The sequence below is a fragment of the Archocentrus centrarchus genome, chromosome 4 (assembly GCF_007364275.1).
Source record: "Archocentrus centrarchus isolate MPI-CPG fArcCen1 chromosome 4, fArcCen1, whole genome shotgun sequence".
In the NCBI taxonomy this organism is placed as follows: Eukaryota; Metazoa; Chordata; class Actinopteri; order Cichliformes; family Cichlidae; genus Archocentrus; species Archocentrus centrarchus.
Window position 1 is genome coordinate 28877103 of NC_044349.1, and position 21155 is coordinate 28898257.

Below are 21155 nucleotides of genomic sequence, written 5' to 3' on the forward strand. Positions count from 1 at the left end.
GCTATTGCGCTTCTCTCCAGTCTGTCGGAAATGTCCCATTATACTGCATGAACACATGGAACAATGGACCGCCTCGCAAATCCCCTCATTTCATTGTATGCGCTCTCTGCACTGAGTGGGGCTTTAGCTCCTGCAGACAGCAAGAGCCCGTGTTGGGCAGCGATGGATGCCAAAGAGGAGAGGAAAGAAGGGTGATATACTGTAAACACTGTAAATTGAATAAAAGAGGTTTACTATATTAGGTAGGTCGAATTGGTTTAATTACACACAAATAATGGGTGGAGGATGTAATAAGAATAGAGTGGATTACAGAGTGCAGTACAGAGAAAAGAGGAGAGGGGAGATGAGAGGAGACAGGAGGGTGTAAGGTCACTTCCTGTGCCTGCCTTCCATCTGGCTATACATACGGCTGCCATGGTGATGGTACCCAGCATGCACAGTATGTGGGTCCATGCAGCGAGTGCTTGTTTGTAAACAAAATCATATGATTTCTCTCTGACACTAAGTGAAAAATATTGACAGCATCTGTTGGCGAGCGGTGCCAGTGAGGTTTTTGCTGATTATGACATGACAGAGAGAGAAACTAGACGCAGACAATCGCGGACGTGGTGTTTTTCTGCCTGGCTAGAGAACAGTGGCACACCATTTGTCTTTATCCATACTGTTGACAGCAGCAGCCTCCAGCTCCCCTTGTGCAACTACCGCCTCAGCCTACACCCTCTCTCCTTCTTTCTTTTCCAGATGTCTTTCAGTGCGCGGGATTACTACAGTGAGTTTATAATGTGTGGGAATAAGCAAGAGTGTCTGTAATCTGTTTTACTCACACATCAATGTGCAAGCACAGGCTTGTATACAGACTATATTTGCTGTACACAGGGGGTAAATGTAACTAACATTGCAAGTGCAGAGTTAATGTCTCTGTGATGAAATGCTTAATAGGGTTATTGCCATTGTACTCTGTCAGCAACAGCCAATACAAACACCGCAGTGGCACGCGCAACACAGCAACCGGGTTGTGATATTTACTGCTCACATCCTAAAGCATGTACACACAAACACGCACACCAACCACTAAACCTTGCCTATTCCCTCCCCCAGCCCTGAGCTGAGATGCCTTAAACACTATGATTAGCTTAGCTTCCGTCCTTTCAGACCTCATCTTGGAGGTGTTTGATCACAACGAGCAGTATGCACTCCTAGTGCTCCAGACGTCTTCAGCGTGAACGCATCCTAACAGGATTAGCCATCCGGCTGCTGCTCACTCGCTGGATCTGAACAATACCAATAATTTGTTTGTGCCAGGTCCACCTCGAGTCAAAGGCAGTGCGCCATGCCATGCCATGCCCCCTTTGGCCGCATGTCAGAACCTAGTGTGAGGCAGGCTTCACTAATTAGAATTTTGTTTGGATTAAATATTAATCCTTGTTCTGTAGTCATGCAGCTCCCCCTGTCTCATTGTATCTAGCAAGGCAGATACAGTGAAGGCCAGTGGGAGAGAAGCTGAAAGATAAAAGTCATGCTTACCACCTACTTTTACCCTCCTGAACTACTTGCACAGCTCTCTGAAAGAGACAGCATTAAATCAGCTGAATTATGTCTTTGCATGGGATTCTACAATATGAAGCACATTCAATGAATCAACCATGGAAGCATTTAAATGCAAGGGCGGGCAAAGTCTACAGCAGTAATGCAATCAAACATGGAAGGAGACATGGGCAAGGACACATGTAGAGGACACACTGAAGCCATTCAGACAAATGCATTAATCTAAAATTGCACATTACAGTTCACATAAAACAAATATGGACTAATCAACACACCAAAGACACATTTGATGTTGTATAATTAAATAGTGCACCATGCATGTGTAAATACACAGTCACAAGAGAACAGGTGTGTATTCATTTATTCATGAACAGCAGTGAGTAGCAGATCAGTGTGTTTACTTCAGCAGAGCCTTCCTTTCAGATTCCTCTGTTACTCTCAGCATGCAGAGACGGTTTGGAGAGGAGACTGAAATTGGTATTTCTTTAGAATAGAGTTTTACTAAATTAAAACATATGCTATTTATTCCTTGATACAGAAATATTTAAATCAAATGCCCTACTATCACAGAAGACGGGTGTAGTTAACCTCTGCCTCTGGGTGAGTCCAAGTCTGGCTGCTGTTTATGGGTTTTGATGCATGACATGTTTAACATGGAATGCTTTCTGCAGCCTCCTGTCTGCAGCGGCTAATCTCCAGGAGGCGTTCCATATGAGCAGACTGCAGAGCACGCAGCCAGCAGAGTGTAACTGACAGCAGAGAGGAAAACAGTGTGGAGTTAATCTCTCACGTGAAAGGTCCCCTACTAAGTGTCAGGGCTTTGGGTTGAGCTAACCAGTGCTGGCTGTGTTTCAGGCTGTTGTACCATGGCACGTGGAGGTAGAGAAACCAGGACACTGCCAAGGGCTAGTGTGGCATAGAGTGAAAAATATAGGCTAAAAGGTGCCAAGAGCAATGTGGGACAGCAGCCTGGTGGGGATTCTCTATGATCATGCACTGTAGTGTAGTGGAGAGGGGATTACAGTTAGAGTTGTCCACACTTCAATGTACACATCTTGTTTGACTGCAGCACTGGAAAACAGCAACTGTTGAGCTGGGCATATGTAAGGTGTATTAGTAAGCTGAGATCCAGCTCAGCCACACAGCAGAGAATACATCAGTTTTGGTACTTCCTTAACTTATCTTCTGTGTTGACAAAGAGTTTGTGATTGCACTCTTGGTTGAAACCAGACTCTGACACAGTAAATGCAGCATAAATATTCTTCAAGCCTGATCATGGGGTCAGGGCTCAACTGATAATCACAGATATCGATTTGCTCAAAAACCATGACTCAGAGTTTGGGCTGTTCTAACAGGCTGACTCGACTGACACTGTGCTGGCTTGTCATCTGCGCTTGCGAACACTCGGATACATTAAGCACGCCAAACTTGCTGAGCTGCTGCTCACTGAATGGGAGCACAATGGCAAGTTCAAACAGAAAGACAGGATTTATCAGTTACTGTATGCATTCACGTTTGTTCTCGACACCCACTGATCTTTAAATGCGGTAAGAAGTCACACCCAACAGAAGCTCACCTCCTACTTCAATTTAGCAGATCTGTCTTTAGAAACAAGCTTATACAAACTGTCCTTACGCAGTGGACACTGTCCATTCTAGGTTTGGCCTCATCTCCTCCTCATGCGGCAGATGGGATTACCCCTCACAGCAGGCGGATCCAATCAACACACCAGCACAGCCTCTGATTAACACTCTTCTAGTTCATCATTAACTGGATTACTCTGCCTTTATGTCACTCTCTCTTCACTCGTTCTATGCATCTATCTATCATTCTGTCCATTCCCACCCAGTGTGTGGTAAAGAAGTGATATACTACATTAATTAAAGAAAGAAATTTGATTCAAGGTTTTAACAACATCAATTCAATTAATAGCCCCAACTCCTCCCCATACTGTGCTAGCATGCTTGTATGGCTGCTTTTTATGTGTCTGTATTTGTGTGTTGTGACCACAGGTGCTCCCCCAGAGCCTTTTATTTTTATTTCTGCTCAGACTATTCAAAAACAAGTTATGCTTGGGACTCAGCCAAGAGCTGTTACAGACAGGCAGCTGTCTCTCCCTCTATCAGCTAGACTGGATGTACACCAAGGCCAGAGTCTATGCATAACTGCTGTATTTTAAAGATAGATTTTGTGATATTGTTTTCCTTATTTTTTGTCACATATATCCTGTTAAAATAATGAGGTCATTGTATGTACAAAACTGCTCTTCAGACTGTTCTAAATGCTCTGTTTTCAACTGTTTTTTAAACTCTTGGACCTGTATGATGTCAGAGAGAGCAGATAAAACTAATATGGTCATCCCACCAACACAGATATGATTTTGAACGCAGAAGCCTCACCCACCTGCTATTCAAATCTTCTCTTTACAGTGGGAAAACCATTAGAAAAGTGTGCTCAAATCCAGGGGAAGGGAGCTAAAATGGTTTGTTTCAGACTGTGGCTGAACTGAGGGGCTACATCAAGAGTAAGATGTGCAGATTATTTTGGGACTCGTACAAAGCTAATTTAGTAGAGTCCAAGAATAAAAATATGGATCTGGAAAAGAGCTTAATAGGTCCACTTGAAGAGAACGATAAGGGTAGCCAGGCGGTTCTTGGGCACATACCTTACATACCAATGGAAAAGACAGCAAAAAAAGAAAAAATGCCTTTCGTGTTCTTTGGCGCAATCCATTGGTTATTTTTAGTTCAGCGTGGCAGACAGAAGTATTTTTTTTTTTAGCTCTAAAATGACTAAGAAAATGAAAAAAAAAATAAATAAATATATATATATATCCATCTGCATCTGTCCATGCTGATATTCATTAGTCCTCCATCACACAAGAAAACCCTCTGTACACAGATATACATTTCTCATTTTCCCTGACTTCTTACATGTTATGTGTCCCTGGTAGATTTTCAAGCCCCTCAGAAGGTTGGCTGTTGGAGTCAGCACTCGTCAGGAACAACTACCTGCTGCTCTACTTAGCATTAATAAAAAAAATGTTGGAAGAAAAGCACATTAGTTATGCAAAGCCAGTCAAGCTGTAGTTCGCAGGCAGGTCAGTCAGAGGCTGTGTCACCACACACTTAAAGTGTGAGTTTGTGAATAAACTTCGGATAAGCTTTTAGAGTCCAAACTATATGGATCATTATGTGTTACACACGTGAAAAAATGCACTGAGCCCAGTTGCTTTATCCGACAGTCTGACCTGGAATTGTCACCTTATCAGAGGTAATTTGCGTTGTATGCGGACTGTGGCCCAACATGACTGTCCGTGGCAGTCAGGGAGCGGAGAGAGTATTTGGGTTAGAAAGGATAATCCACTCACCCCTAAAGAGGATTGGAGAATCTCATGGGCTTTGATGAGTTGTGAGCTGGTGTTTATTTCACATCACAAGAACAGGGCTGTTTGTGTCACAGCCAGGGCGCTTGGGCATGATCATCGTGTCTCCGAAAGCATTATGGGTAATTGTTATTGCGCAGGGAAAGAGTGCAGGGAAAAAGGAGGGGAGGGCAGTTTCGTAAAAGGGAGCAGGAGGGGCTGAGCGCTAAGGTATTTTAGTGTCATCGCTCTTTATCTTGTCACAGATCCTGGGGTTTAGAGAGATGATGTGATAACTGAGGCTGACCAGGACAAGCATACTGCAGTGCTAATGAGAATCCTCTAAGCTCAGTGATCATCTCCTGAGACATGATGCTGACAAACAGCTTTGCATAGGCACTCAAAGTCCCATTATTAAAATGAAAGGATGTTTTATGATAGAATGTAAAAATGATTGAAAATAAAGAGAAGTCTATGTATGTATGTATCGAACTCTCTGTGGATGTGCAAGCACTTTACCTCTCCAGTGTACAGACTTAATTGGCTCATTTTCCGTGGCTCTAAGGTTCCAGGGCCACCCCGGTGAGAGAGACAAGGGCTTTCTGTCATGCTTCCTCGCCTTTAACCTCACGTAGTGCAGACTCTGGACTTAACATTAAAAGACAGACATTAAAACTTTAAGCAGCTGAGATATGGTTATGGTTTTAAGGAAACTCCTATCCCCTAAAGAAAAGAGAGGAGATTTTAATTAACGGGGGACAAAGCCCTTAATAAACTGGTCGCAAACTAAACAATGGTGCTCTGCTGCTATCTCGCAGACTTTGTGTTATGACGGCCTATATGTTTCAAAGTGTAAAGGGTCTCAATAGATTTCTGTCACGTCTTTATCTGAGCTCAATCGCAGTACAAGAAATGAAGCCTTTAAGATCTTACATGATCTCCTGGTAACACACACACACTCAAAACTGGCGTGTAGTTTGCATTCATCAATTTTTTTCTAAGATTTGGGTGGCCTGTAAGAACTGAGGTAACTGAATGAAACCATATTCATTAGTATTTGCTCGTTTCCGTGGGCTGACTTTGGTTTTCCATATTCCCAAGGTAGAACAGGGGGGGGGACTTAAAAATCTTCTTTGCTTTTATTTTTATATTTGTCTGTATGTCGAATGCATGAGGTTACTATGTTGACTGAGAACCTACAGCCATGATACTGATTCTTATATCCAAACAACCCCTTCATTTTTTTGCAGGCTGAGTGATTCCAGGGTTTTTTTTTTTTTTTTCTGTGTGACAGCGCAGTGGGGACCAAGAACTAGTTAAGAGGGGACCAAGGGAAGCCAGAAAATACTATCAGGAATAAATCCAGCGTTGAAAATTGGCTTAGAAAATATTGAGCACAATTTTCAGGCTCTTGTCCAGTGCCCAGTGCCTTAATACAGATAGTAATACAGCGAAAGTTGTACTATGTAAGAGTCTAAAATAATTTTCAGTTGAACTGTTTGCATACTGTTGAAAGAAGAACTGAAACCTGACACGGGAAAAAAAGTTCCAAGAAAAATTCTAAATCCCGTTTAACTTAAAATACAGAGGAATTAAAATTAAAAGATAGTTATTGATTACGCAAAATGGCCCATTTCACAGTTATACAGACATTAAATTACTGGATCATAATCACTGATTCATTAATTTATGAAATGTTAATGTCGCAGCTGGAAGTGGTTTTAACTGCTTCGTATGCTGCAGAGTAGCTTAATCTATAATATAGCACCATTTGTCAGTGTACCTATATTTCATATTTATAATCTAAATCTGAATAACAGATGAGCCACTGATCAACCGTCAACCCAGCAAAGCCATCTTTAAAGGAATGCCAACATACAGTAACATGACTACTGCTCTCCTCACTCTCATTATTAGAAATATTACAAAGATGGAGGGAAGTGCTGCATGCCTTTGCCCTTCAGTGGTGCCAGTAAAAACATAAAGCCCAGAAGGTTAATATCTAACTTATTATACACCAAGACCTTCTGGACTTGCAGTTTTCACACACATCATACACAAGAAAAAATGTTCATGTTGTATCAGGTGCATATATATATATATATATATATATATATATATATATATATTCTTTCCATGTATATTTGTGCATATACATTTCTGCTTTCTTCAGCAAATATAATGCTATCAGTCCGAGTAATATGTTCAAGCTGCATTTAGCTGTAATTTTCTAATTGACAGTGAGCGACACAAGGAAAGCTTCTGCCCCTCAAGACCGCAGAGCTGCCCTCTCCTCTTGACTGCAATATTACTCTATTCAACCACTTCACTCAGTTAAGTGGTATGTTGCTGCATGGACATGCTTGATGGCGTTCAATTAACTAACTGAATGAACAAGAATGAGTCACCGTGGCACTGCCCACACACAGGCAGACACATGCGGTGTAATGCAGTAGCATGTTTCTAAGGTCAGAGGGAGCTCAGTAGGTATTTCAGCTTTGTGTAATGTTGTATCTGACTGAGAGTCCGCTGACTTCTGACTACAACCGAGGTATAAAATCTGCTTCAGGATTAAATCATTTCCCTTGCAAAATCTGAACAGAAAGCATGCCCCACTGAGACAGATTTGTTATAGAGACCAAATCCTGTTTCTAGTGACGTGGTGGCCTAAGAGGGCCAAAGGCCTCTCTGGGCTCAGTAAGAAATCTTGTTCTTCTTTTTTGCAACTGCTGTGATGCCCACCATTGTACCTTGCTTTCATTTAACATCTCCTTTCCAGTGTAATATCCTCCCTGTCAGACCACAGCACAGGAGAATGGGTGCCGCTCCTCTTGTTTTTTTTCTGAGCTACGGTTGAACCGGAGCCTGGGTTTGATCCAGCTCATTAAAACCCAGTTAATGCTTGCGCTGATGGCTCCACAGAGACAGCCGAAGAGACAAGCCAGAGTTATTCCTGCCTCTGATGAAGCATCAGCTCAAAGCCTTTATGACTTTCAGATGGAAGAAAATTCTCCAGCAATACAATACCATGCTCTGTAGGGATATCTTTAATTTGCACACAAACATTCCCAATTTAATATTGTCAGCGTGAAAAGCCTTTTATGGCTTGTAGCATTATGTGTGTATAATTCTGTGTGTGTTGTATGAAAGACTGTGGAAATGTGTTGCGGTTGTGTTGTTTACAGTAAGAAGACAGCTGGAACTTAGGAATTAGATTTGTTTTTGAGAAAAACAACTATCAAAGGACTTCTGTTTCATATTCATATTTTGTGTCAATTATCCCCCCCCCCCCCCCCCCCTTACATTTGTATTCAGTCATCTGTCAGGGAGGTTCACGCGCACAGCCACAGAAAACCCAGCCTACATGTGACTACAGATACTGTCAAAAAGAAGCTACAAAAACTCCTTTTGCTTTTTTTTTTTTATTTGAGAGTAAATGTGAAATTTCTAGTACATTCTCGTAGAGGATGAATTCTAAATGCAAGCCCTACAAAATGTATCCTGCCTCACCATTTGTTGTGTGTGGATTATTGTACAGGCTGTGTGGTATCTCAGAGAGGTCCTGTTTGAGTGTTAAGGTCAGATAAGCAGCCTTTGTGTAAGGCGGTCCCAAAGCAGAAGATAGAGGTCGGCATGAATAAAGCCTCGGGCTGGAGGAGATGCTGAAATCTGCTTGCATTTGTCTTGAGAGTCTGACCTTTTCATTGGCTGTTAACATAAATGTGTTGACTTTCACTCTGCTTCAGCATTCAGTTTATTAGAGAATTTGAGCATGCTTTAACACATCATCAGTGTCATCATTTCAGCGTGTCAAGCAATAATTGCACCCGCTTTGTAATCTGAGTTTGATCCTGACATTTTGTTTTTCATGTGTTTAGGTGTAAAGGAGCCTCTCACTATGGGCTCTCAGCAGAGAGAAAACGACGCTCGCAGGAGGGCGAATGCACCGACAGCACTTCAGAACTCACCATTGCCACCCTGCCCGGTGATGGCCCCACTTCTGCTGCTGTGGCCCTCCTGTCAGATGAACCGGGGCTGGTCAACCCCGCCTTTGATCCCAGCATGGAGGACAACAGCCAGTCGGGCAGCACGACTAGCCTGGCTGCTCGCAGCACCACCAAGAAGAGTGAGTGTGAGTGGGCGAATAGGTGTTTGTGTGTGGTCATGTGTCGTCCCATATGACGTTAACCTGAAAGAGAGAGGGCAAGAGCTAAAAAGGCGTATGTTTGCCAGAATGACAAACTGAAAACCAATAGAGTGCAGAGCTCTCCAGTCACAGTTACCCAGTCTCCAGTCAAAACCAAGTATGTAATGCATGTAAATGTATGCATACATACATTTACACCTGCAGACTCTTGACACATAAGAGAGGGGCTCATTGAGCCTTAGATTGTCTTTGTTCCACACAGTGGTTGCTGCCATTACACATTTAGCTCTACTAACCAATTAGCTCCACTACCCTGTTTTTTCACCAATCTTTAAAATGTGTCTGTAGAAAACAGCAGAGAAACACAGAGAGACAATGTCACTGAGATGCAGGCACATTATGCAGTCAAGGAGAAATGGAAGGAGAGGTAGGTTAAATATAGCCTGTGCAAGTTTGTGTTAATGCCCAGTGACGTGATCGCAGTTCCTCCCTCATTTCTCCCACCTGTAAAACCAGGAAGCAGTCACGAGTGTTCCTTTCTGCCCCTCCATTCCTCTGCTAAAGTAAGTGCATAGGCAGCGGGGAAACCAAATGACGCTGCACCAGCACTTTAGGCCTGGTCACTCTCCGCCACCACCACGAGCACCACTACTGCTGAACAAGCTGTCAGCTCCAGAAGCGGCTGGCGCTTTTAAAGAATAATGTGGCTGTCAGGAGCCCTCGCATCTCCATGGGCCTGCAGAGGGAGGGAGGGGCACTGCAGAAGCTTGCTGTCCCGTGCTCGAAGCAGGCAGGCTAGCAGCCAGCCTAAAAAGCAAAGTACCAGACAAGAGTCTCTCTGGGAGGGTCTTGTTTGGACCTGGTCACTAGAGTCCACGTGTGTTACATCACTGGGGTGGTTACGCAACCATGTAACTCTACTCGGCATGGATTTGGTTTATTAATTAAAGAGCCACTGGTTGAAAGCAGTTCAAAAGATTTGAAAGTTGCCAAACAAGTAAAACTTGCCTTCCTATAATACTTGCAGTTTCTAATAAAGCATCAAATACACTGGACTGCATACCAGCAGATACCTCGACTTCGGTATCATATTTTATCTGCTAATAGCCGTATTTCTTTGGGGGGGGGGGGGGGGGGGGGGGGGGGGGGGGTAGTGGCATTTCGTTACCACCTCCAGCGGCACATTAGCTGAAAACTGTGAAACCTGCAGCTGGAATGTGTTTTTCTTTGTGAGTCCCCCTTTTTGGACAATGCAAAGGAAATGGAGAGAAAAAAAAAAAGGTTTTGCTCTATAGCCTGAGGGCCAGTTTGTGGTCTCTCAGAACTCACTGAAAGGGCATGCTCTCTGACCACACTGGAAACAAAAGCTGCCAAATGGACACACTCAAATGTGGAGGGGAAAAGATGATCTCTTTTTGAGGACAATGATAATGTTGTACTTAGTTGTTCATATAGGAAATTAGCTGCTCCAAAGATAAAAATGTCAGTGTCTAGCTGCCTTTGCCTTCATGCTGCTGGCCAGCTTTTGTTTGAAGTGGGTGTGGAAGCTTCAAAAAGTTACTCAAATGTCAAACGCTGGTCTCCCTAATCCAGAGATAGGAAACAGGGCTGCCAAAGCTAACCCACCATCTGGTAAGCAAGGTGGAGTGCGAAGCCCATTTTACAAAAGTCAAAAACACAATAGGGAGATGCAACACAGCAAGGCACTGTGCTGGCCAATACAGTGCCTTGTGAACAGTGTTAATAGTTTAATATTATCACTATGCACTGTTTAGGCATCTAGAAAGATTTTAAAGTCTTGGGTATTATTAAAACTGCATTGCTGCATTATACAGGTACTTTACCTTTTCACAAGTTTTTATTGTATCAATAGATTGCTTTTGTGCAGCTCAGAGGAGGCTTTCCATTGGCTGTGAGGAGTCATATTCAGACATGCCTGGGCATGTTGAGGGTGAGGTAATATTTAAAGTGCCTCTCTTTCATCCCTGCAGTCAGAAACTTTGACCGCTCTTCAGTGAGGAGTCGCTCCTTCAGGAGGTTAAACAGGGCCTTCAGTGTCTTGAGGAGGACCAAGAGTGGCAACGCTGTCAGCAATGAGACATCTGAGGAAAGAGACAATGCCAGAAATTCCAGTGTGCCGCAGGAAGGTATGGATTAAAGCCTTTATATTCTGTTTTCAAGGTCTCTGAAGAGGGTGTGTGTTTCGAAATATGTATACTTGAGATGTTTCCTCAGCTGTAAGAGGAGGGTGACACAGCTGGGATCCCACAGTGTAACAGTAGCGTATGGTTCTTTAATAATTCAGCTGCAGGTTGCATAAGCTTGTGCTTCATCACTACAGACAGATCAGGGGGGAGAATGGTAGCCTGAGGCGGGATAGCCAGAGGTCACTGAAGATAAGGCAGATTCTTCCTTCCTTCTCCACTACCTGTTCGCCTCTTTTGTCTCATCCTCCTCTTCTCATCCATATCCCTTCATCCTTGCCATCTTGCACCAACTTGATGACATAGTCTCAAGAGAAAGCAATGTTCTAGATATTGTAGAACCATAAGATGTGGATGCAGTAAAGATCGTGTACTGTAGTGATACTTAATGTAATATCTACAGACTGAACCTTGTGGAGGAAATACAGCCAACCATAAAACATAAGGTTAAAGTAGCATCGCAGCGTGATGGGAAGAAGGAACATGGCATTGCGTAAGAACGAAGGATGACGAATGATCTGGGAGTAGATTATTCTCAGAGGCCATCACTGAGGGGGCTGAGAGAATAGATTAAATATTCATTGCCTGCCACCGGAGAGACAAAGATAGGCAGGAAGGATACAAAAGTGAGGTAAAGATAGTTCCACAAATGGAGGGAAAAGTGGATACAGAATAAAATACAATGGAAATAAATAAATAAGCAAAGGCATCATAATGTCCCCAAGGAGTGGGCGAAAAAAAAGAAAAAATAAGTGGCACAATGAAGACAGAGTTTGAAAGGGTGAATGATGGAGAGAAAGGAGGATTACATAATGGCTGTGAGTCTCTGTTAATGTGCTCTCCACCCTTGAAGCAATCTGTGCTGCAATAAAGACAAAATATTGACTTTGGATTGGAAAAAGTGCAGCGAAGAGTAGAACAAGTGGCTGAGGCTACAGAGAGAGAGAGCTACACAGGGCAACGGTCCACGCAGGAATAAGAAATGAAATGAAAAAGTCATCTTTGTCAGATTTTGGCCGAGGCTGTTAGCCACGATAAGGTCCCCACCCATTTTCACATGAGCCAGTTCAGGATGCATCATTCTGCTGTTTGGTGAAATTGAACAAATTCAGCACTGGGCATACGGGAATATTGCAAAGAGGAATGAGATAAAACTAGCAGAAATGTACACTTTCAACAGAATCCTTTACTTTTGCGCAGCTGTCCAACTACTGATGTGAAAACAAGTGAAAAAATCTGCTGCAAATCAAAGTTGTTGGACTGTGTGCAAAGTTTGTGTGTATTACAACTTTTCTTATGTCCCCACCCAAGTAATAACTTTGTGGAAATGTGAAATTGAGGGTTTTCCCAAGCATACTTGCTACAGATGTATGTGACTAATGATACAAACATCACAGAGGATAATCAGCCAAGCAAATTTTCCCTCTTGACTTATACAAGTTTGTTTTAGTATCCTTAGGGAATGGAGACAGCTGGCTCCATTGCTGAACCTCTACACTACGGTATACCTCTCTTTCTCCCTGGATGTGTTTGTCTTTTCCTTCTGAGTGCTCTCTTTCTCTCCCGTTTCCTCTCCTGTTTTATTTGGCTGTGTTTTTTTGGCTGCCATTGTACAATAGAACTTAATACAGCCTTTTCCTTCTTCCCCAGTGGTGGCTCTTCCTCAGCTCCATCACCTGATCCCTGATGGTGAAGTTACCAGTATTAAGATCACGCGGGTGGAACCCTCAGAGCCACTGGCCATCAGCATCGTTGGTGGCAATGAAACCCCTTTGGTCCGCATTCTTATCCAGGATATCTACAGAGAAGGCGTCATTGCTCGGGATGGACGCTTGCTGCCTGGGGACATGATCCTGAAGGTATAGTGAGTTTAATAAAACAGTAGGAAGCGGGGGAGGAGGGGGGGGGGGGGGTCCCCTTTTAAATTACATGTCTGTTTTCCCCTCAGGTAAATGGCATTGACATTAGCAACGTACCCCACTGCTTTGCTGTGACCACCCTCAAACAGCCCTGCCAACTCCTCCGGCTAACTGTGCTCAGAGAACAGCGCCATCGCTACCGCTCACATTCGCATGGCTACCCACATGGCCATGGCCATGATGTTACCGGAGGCCACCCATCTCACGGCCTACCCCATCATCCCTTGAGAGATGACAGCATCCATGTGGTCCTGAATAAAAGTACTCCAGAGGAACAGCTGGGCATTAAGCTGGTGAGGCGGCCAGAGGAGCATGGAGTCTATATCTTTCATCTGCTGGAGGGTGGACTGGCTGCACGTGATGGGCAGCTGTGTGTTGGCGACCGCGTGCTGGCCATCAATGGGCACGATCTACGTTATGGAGCACCAGAGCATGCTGCTCTACTTATTCAGGTCTGTCAGCAGAGGGTCACAGAAAGACGCCAGAGATTAGCATTATATAGAAAGTTCACAGTTGTGACAAATTCGCACTCATGTTGTTACAGACCATAAACAACTGTGTTGTGATCTTAATGTGAGTCTCTGAGGTATTAAAGATAATTGTGGTGATTCAGGCTAATTGTGTTGTGCTGTGCTGTTGCGTCTGCACTCAGTGCAGTTAATAGTTTTTAATTGTGGTGAGTCCCCGATGGACTGGGCCATGTGGCTGCCTCTGGTTCTTGGTTAATGCCAGTCAATGATAGTGTGTTTTTGGTTAATAGTGGTTAATTGCAGTGTGTCTGCGGCTGACTGTGTAGGGTCTCTGGGCTCCAAGTTCCTGTCTGAGCTGTTTGACTGGCTCTACTGGGTCTCTGTGGAGCCAAGATGGCCTCTCAGAGCAGGCACTTTCTGTCGGAGATTAAGAACTAGCAGGATATAAATTAAATTAGTCCAATTAAGGCAATAATGAGCTGGACTGGATAATTCAGGACTCGGCTCTTTGCTAGAAAGACCAGTGGAACTCTCCAAGGAATGAGAGCGTGGGGAGAGGGATGTAGCCAGCCAGTCTGTGTGGCCGCCGCATGCATACAAATGTGTGAATACATGTAGCTCGACCTGGAGTATAGTTCTGTTTTAGCTATTCATAAAATTTCACTAAGAATAAAATACATTTCTTCATTTAACTGCAACTCATGCCAAAACTTTCTGTTGTTTTCTTTAGGCAAGTGAAGAGCGCGTCCATTTCATAGTGTCTCGTCAGATCTGCCTGCCCACCCCAGACATCCTACAAGAAGCTCCGTGGGGCATGGATGGTCCCCCACCATATTCCCCTGTGGATATAGAACAAACACTGCTGGTGAGCCGCTCGTACAGACACATATATATATACATATACAAGAGACAAGGACAGCACTGATACACAGAGGAGCTTTGTTCCCCCGACTCCCCTTCCCGTGATAAATATTCGCTTTCAGGTGCAAATGATCCATGAAGGTATTATTCTCCAGTCAAAGCTGAGCATGTCACTCAAGTAGTGCAGCAGGAAAGTACACACTTCTCAAAGAATTGCTGTGCACACATCAATCTTCTATTCTTTTCACCACAAGGAAGACATCCCAACCCTTAATCTTTACTGAGCATCACCTTTTCTCTGGCACTACTACAGTATAACACCAAGGTGAAAATTCATGCTATAACTTCAGGTTGATCAATTTGGCACGCCCTGCTCTAGTTTTGATTTTTAAGAGGCAAATTTTTTTTGACTGCCTGCTTTAAACAGAACTTCTCTGATTTCAGATTTGGTTTGAATGCAATTGGAGAAGTGCTTCCTGTAGAAAAAAATTCAAGCCTGGGGCACCTTCTATCTGGACCACAATATTTTAATCACTAATAACAGCACACGTCCTGACAGATCTCCACTTTGGAGACATTTTACATATATCTCGTGGAGATAGGAAATTATTCATTGTCAATCCAGTTCAGTGTTTTCAGTGTTCTAGGGCAGTGTTGACAAACCAGTGATATTCTGGTTAGATTAGCACAGTATTTTATGGCATTAATTGAATCATAATTTTTTTTCCCAATGTCAGTTTAAATGGAATACCGCTGACAACCTGAGTCACTTGCTCTGGAAAAGAGATTTGGGTGGTTTGGCCACAGCATTTCTATTCCAAGATATGAGAAGTACAATAATCTGTGCTTTGATAGCAACTGCATTCAAAAACTGGACTGGAAAGTGAAGTCAATGCGGAAGTGCCTCAAGCCTGCATTTTTTTCTAATGGCCATCAGGGGGCGAATCCTCTGATTGCAAAAAAATTGACTTCCATCCGACTGCATAGAAGTCTACGGGAAACCGACCCACTGGCGTCCTTGCTCTATGACCTCAGTAAACACTTTCCTGATGAGTTTAAAGATCTCACTTACTAGTTTCAAGGCTTATTGAAAACACAATGATCATTTTGCAAATTATGATTCCATTAGTGTAAAAAACAGTGAATGTGCTTTAGGATGGGCCAACCTTGTGATTGATGAGTTGGACCCGTATGAATGTGCCGTGTCAGTTATCCTTCACTTGTCACATCAGCTTTAAAAACACCAAGGTGGAATTGGCCAAAATGCTCAACTCAAGGCGTCGAGATTGCACTTCATTAACCAGTGAGTGATGTCACATTGGCTGCACCATCTTTGAAATCCAGTCTATAAGTTGTGAACACACTGAGTGATTAGTCGATATAACAACTACCCAGCATTTTGCCTAAAACAAACCCAGTAAAAATAGCTGGCAAGCTGCAAAAATAAAGGCCTTCTCTTGAACTCCAGGTGGGTATAATCCTCACATGAATTAGCCAGCTGCTTGGCTAAGCAGAAGAAGAATAGAGATGACAAAACATATTATGAGCTACGTAACAAAATCCTTCTAGCTCCTCTAACGCTCACTATACAGCATTAACGTTAATTAAAAGACACCAAATGGTTGTGTACAAACCACAACTGACAGTGTTTGAAGCAGAAAGCCAGGTAGTGTGGACAGTTTTCACACCGCTATTCACTGTTGTGCCATAAGGTCGGTCCAATGATCTCTTGCTGTGCGCGCAGCTAAAATGTGTGAATGCAGCACATTAGCGAAGACGCACAAGCTACATCCCATCAACCTCAATGTGTCCATGTGTTATTCATTACTACTCAACTCTGCCTCATATGACTCACACACTCGCTATGAATAAAACCTCGCTCACTTTGTTCAAAACATCAAATAGCACATCAGGACTCTATGTATGAATCCCTTTCACTGCATTCAGCATGGACAGAGACTGAGGAGGCACTTGAGCTGCCTAATGTCCTACTATAATAACCACCATATATTATACATTAACCAGTTATGTTGATGAGGTCATTTATCAATCAGCTTTTAACTAGGTCTGTGGTATTGGACTCTTGTTCCCATAACCCAGCATGGGTGGCATTCATGTGACTTCTACCATTATCGCAAGTCTCAGAGAAAACGGTCCTCATTATTATGCAAATGCACTACATCTAAATCTAATTACATTATATAATTTATTTAAGGTGCCCTTGGTGCAAGGCATTATTATGTTTGGAGTGATTGTGCATGTGGATACTCAAGACACCACAGTGACAGCATCAGTTCTGAATGCGTGGCATGTCCATTAACATCACAGTTGGAAAAGAAAATAGGAAAGGGGGAAAAAAATCAACCTTGCTGGTTTTAAAATCAGGCACTTCTATCCATTATACACAAAACTCTCCACTTCAACTATTCTGTTTGTCTGCCTCCTATCCTCTGTGAAGGACTCTTGTCAGAAGCCTGCATGCTATGAGAAGACAGTCATTCTAAATAAGGAGCCGCATGACTCCCTGGGTATGACGGTGGCGGGTGGCATGTCCAGCCGAGGGTGGGACCTCCCCATCTATGTCACAAATGTGGACGCTGACGGAGTGGTGGGACAAGAGGGCTCCATACGTAAAGGTAAAATGAATAACTTGTGATCTAAATATCTATTATCAAAATATTACTGATTTTTTTTTTTTTTTAGAAGAAATGTAATGTTGAGTGCCTCTGTGCAGATAATTGCTCATATAGTGGATTAAGCATGAGTTTCATTTTGTAAAAACTATGACAGCATTTATGTGGATTTGGTAATGAATACTTGTACAGAGCAGACGAGGTGATTGATGCACATTTAAGGCTTGTGTTTCATTATGAAGGTTATTCATGGAGCTGAAAGCTCTGGGGCTGCTGTGGTTCAGTGCTCCACAAATTGGCTCTAACAGATTTAAACAAAAAACACCAACAAACATTAGCAAAGCAGCGCTAGAGACTTGTACCGCGATTGTATTGCAGAGGAGAATTTGTCAAGTACTTAATTATTTTGCTATATGAAATCAGTTAAGTCTGAACCAGCAAAACATTAAGAGGCATACAATAACTGTATGTAAGAGCAGCAGTCTTAAAATCCTATAATACTACTGAAGGCAGGAAGAGTGGAAGATTTTTGCCCCAAATGCTGATTCTCGCATATTCACCTTAAAATATAACCATATTAAGCCTGTCATTACTCTCAATCCCCCTGCCTTAAGCTCTGGTTATGAGAGGAATGAGAGAAATGCTGTGATGGGGCATAAGTAGTACAGGATGAAGGCTTAATAAAAATAGAAGTAAACTGAGTCTGTTGTCCTATTCATGGTTCAAGGTGCACATTACTGTATTCATGAGGGACCAGCAGCAGCAGCTGTCTCTTTTTGTGTGGTTATGAAACATGTTTGCATTTTGTAATGGAGTGTTAATTTGCATTTGCATATCCTCACAGGGAAAATGTGCCCTTTGAGTTGCTTACTAGCAAGCTGGACTCTGCGATTATCAATTTATCTTTGCACCACTTTCATCACTAGGAGGCTTTTTAAAGCACAGGTGGTGCTTAGTTTCCATCTCTTTGTCTTCTAGTGTGGAGGCTGATGAATATTAACTAGGCAGATGCTGTGTCCATGTCCTGTGAGGTCTTTTAAAAAGCTGTTATGAGGGTCATCAACTCTGGGCAGAACTTGAGCTGTGCTGTCCATTTCTTCGCCCGCAGGTGACATTTTGTTAAACGTGAACGGTGTGGATTTGACGGGGGTCACGCGAGGTGAGGCCGTGGCCAATTTGAAGAACACCTCCTCTCCTGTTGTGCTCAAGGTCTTGGAGATGCGTCCTCCTGAGGAATACCTGCAAGAATGCACATTGCCACCTTGTCTTACACCATCACCCACAGATAGCATCAAGAGCCCGGTGCCTAATGACGATTACTCCCCACTGTGGGTGTCATGGCTTCAGCTACCCAGGTAGAGTGCCCACTGCTGTCTTTGCATCATCTACATCTACATTTTTATACTTTTTCTGAGCCCAGTATAAATTGCACCCCTCACACCAGTCCTTCTGACCTATGCCAGCTGGTGCCAACTGAAATTTTGACAGAGCCAGCTGGGAAAGGAATGCTCATTATACTTTTAAAACTAACCTTTCAGCTTAAATATTTACCGCTAATATAGCTGTAAAACTTTCTCTCTGTTCGTAGCATGTGAATTTACCAGGTGTGCTGGGAAGACAGTGGAACACTGATAGAAATAAACAACCGCTGCTCCTGGTTTTATAAAATATGATGAAATAGAGATGTTTTGCTTCCACTACGGTGAGCTGATAGTAAGTTGAAACCAAGCAGTAAGTCATGGTGGAAATGTAGCTTTATATCAGCGGTGCACCTGAAAATATTTGTACATTTAATTCAGCCCTGGGCTGCCTGTATGAGTCCAACTATTCTCAGTGCTTTATGTTTCCAAGAAGGGAAAAAAAAAATCAGTCAAAGGGTAGCCAGAAGAAGAAAGAGCTTTATTTGTCACATACATGTACATGCAGTGAAATTCAGTCTCTGCTTTAACCCATCACAAATGGAGTATGTAGCACACACAGCACAACATGGAGCAGGGGGCAGCCAGAAAGCCCCCAGGGAGCAACCTGGTGGGGTAAGGGCCTTGCTCGGGGACCCACAGTGATGCCAGGACAAGGATTCAAACCAGGGTCCTCTCAATGATGAACCCTCTTCTTCTCCCCTGGGCCCCTCTTCTTCTCCCCTAGGCCACCACTCCCAGTGGCCAGGCCTTTGTCTTCAGAGTAGGGCAGTCTAGCTACAGCACATGTACTCGGTATAGATGCACAGTATGTGTAATCTAAAGATGCCGTTGAGAGATTAGTGTGTTTAATCTCCCTCTTGGCTCATGCAGGCATCTGTACTGCTGCAAAGACATCGTCCTGCGGCGGAGCACCTCGGGCAGCCTGGGCTTCAGTATTGTGGGAGGACAGGAGGAGGTCAACTGCAATCAGTCCTTTTTCATCCGCTCTATCGTGGAGGGGACACCAGCTTACAATGATGGCAGGATAAGGTATCCACTCATTCCATGTCACCCTTTTTTCATAATTGCCCATGAACAAAATATAGAAGTCGACTATATTAATTTTTAATTCCCATCTTCTCTCTGTGTAGGTGTGGGGACATCCTGCTTGAGGTGAATGGAAAGAGTACTTGGGGTATGACACACACAGCACTGGTTCGCCTTCTGAAGGAGCTCCGGGGCAGAATCACTCTGACCATAGTCTCCTGGCCGGGCAGCCTACTGTAGCAGTGCTTTAAGCCATCCGGCACTGTTTCGGTGGCACTAATCAAGGAATGTCAAAGGCAGAGCTTTAGTCTGGCTGACTACCTAAATTTGCTGTGAGGGAGAAGCTTAGAATAGTCGTGTAGCTGTTGGGATACCTCACGCCTGATGGACAGCTGTGACTTCGGCAGGAGTTTGGAGAGGGACCGACATAAGACTGGATTGTTACCAGAGGTTAACTTGCCCCTCAGAGAATGCTGAACTGGGAGGATCCAGACCTGAGGCACTTTTAACTAAGATGTTGGGTGTTATCAGTTTAGAGGACGTGGTCATTCTCTGGCGTCGAGTGGGAGGATTGAGAGGAGACACAAAATGTTGCCAATTCCAGTAGTTATATATTAGGATATGCGTTAAGTTGGACTCACATTTCTCTACTGTAAATGTTGGGTGTCTAAAAAAGATCCAAGCACTTGTAATATGTTTATTTTGTTTGTTTGTTGTATGGCCTTTTAATGTAGGCTTTATTCTGTTTGTACTGACAGTGGTTGTCATCTTCATCTGTTGATCTGAAGACACGTTGCCAAGTAGTAGTCTGTGAGGTTTTTTTATGTTATGTCAGAAGCTATGGCTAAATTATAAAACCACTGACAAAGAAAATATATGAAAAAAAAGGATTAATGTGTTCATAACATGTTAAAATATTTAATTAGATAACAGTGTGGAGGCCTTACTAATTTTCTTACATTTAAGAAAAAACTGAATTGGTTTCTGTGTATCAGTAGAAGGGCTGAGGCCCATCTACTGCAGTTCTGTCTGTCACGCTTCAGCCTGTGTAGTATATCTGATGGTACATTTGGTTAAATGATCAATAAAATCATTTGAAAAAGAGAATGGTGTGAGAAAAATTATTAAAAGCACATTACCCTGGGATTCACAAAGCTACACGCGTACATGACTTTCATCTGAAACAACACAACGAATGCACATTGCATGAAACTTACATTAAATTATTCTTAGTTTGTCAAATAAAATGAATTATTAACAAATTAATTACAGTGAATTAAAGATATTGTAAATATTAATTCCTAAACTATAGCCTCTATTAATTAATTTTCTGATACAACATAGTGTAAGCTGCCATGGTGCAGTTCTCCCTTAATCAGACTGGGAGACTGAAAGTCAGTCAAATTTTAATTTCCTTTCTCGGTCAGCAGAGACCATCCGGCTGTTTTCCTTGTCCTTCCTACTTCTCTTGGCTTTTTTGTGCTTACGTCTATTCTCCTTGTTCCCACCAACATCTCTGCTACGTCTGCTGCAGCTGACACTGCTGCTGTTGAAGACACAAGATA

The 21155-nt window shown here is 43.0% G+C and overlaps 2 protein-coding genes across 10 annotated transcripts in view; one reads left to right on the plus strand and one right to left on the minus strand.

Annotated features, from left to right (window-relative positions):
* lnx1 (ligand of numb-protein X 1) overlaps nt 1-20694 on the plus strand; it is a 34153-nt gene extending 13459 nt beyond the window's left edge. For 2 of the 3 annotated variants that reach the window (XM_030726787.1, XM_030726788.1), the window contains exons 2-10: nt 8788-9035; nt 11048-11203; nt 12911-13119; nt 13209-13631; nt 14380-14514; nt 16969-17146; nt 18252-18498; nt 19435-19593; nt 19695-20694. In XM_030726787.1, the coding sequence (XP_030582647.1) occupies nt 8788-9035; nt 11048-11203; nt 12911-13119; nt 13209-13631; nt 14380-14514; nt 16969-17146; nt 18252-18498; nt 19435-19593; nt 19695-19830 (1891 nt within the window). In that variant the 3' untranslated portion in view covers nt 19831-20694. The remainder of the gene's footprint in view (nt 1-8787; nt 9036-11047; nt 11204-12910; nt 13120-13208; nt 13632-14379; nt 14515-16968; nt 17147-18251; nt 18499-19434; nt 19594-19694) is intronic. The other variant, XM_030726786.1, reaches the window with a different exon arrangement.
* fip1l1a (FIP1 like 1a (S. cerevisiae)) overlaps nt 20649-21155 on the minus strand; it is a 34743-nt gene continuing 34236 nt past the window's right edge. For 5 of the 7 annotated variants that reach the window (XM_030726791.1, XM_030726789.1, XM_030726793.1 and 2 more), the window contains one exon: nt 20649-21136. In XM_030726791.1, the coding sequence (XP_030582651.1) occupies nt 20997-21136 (140 nt within the window). In that variant the 3' untranslated portion in view covers nt 20649-20996. The remainder of the gene's footprint in view (nt 21137-21155) is intronic. The other 2 variants (XM_030726792.1, XM_030726790.1) reach the window with 1 other exon arrangement.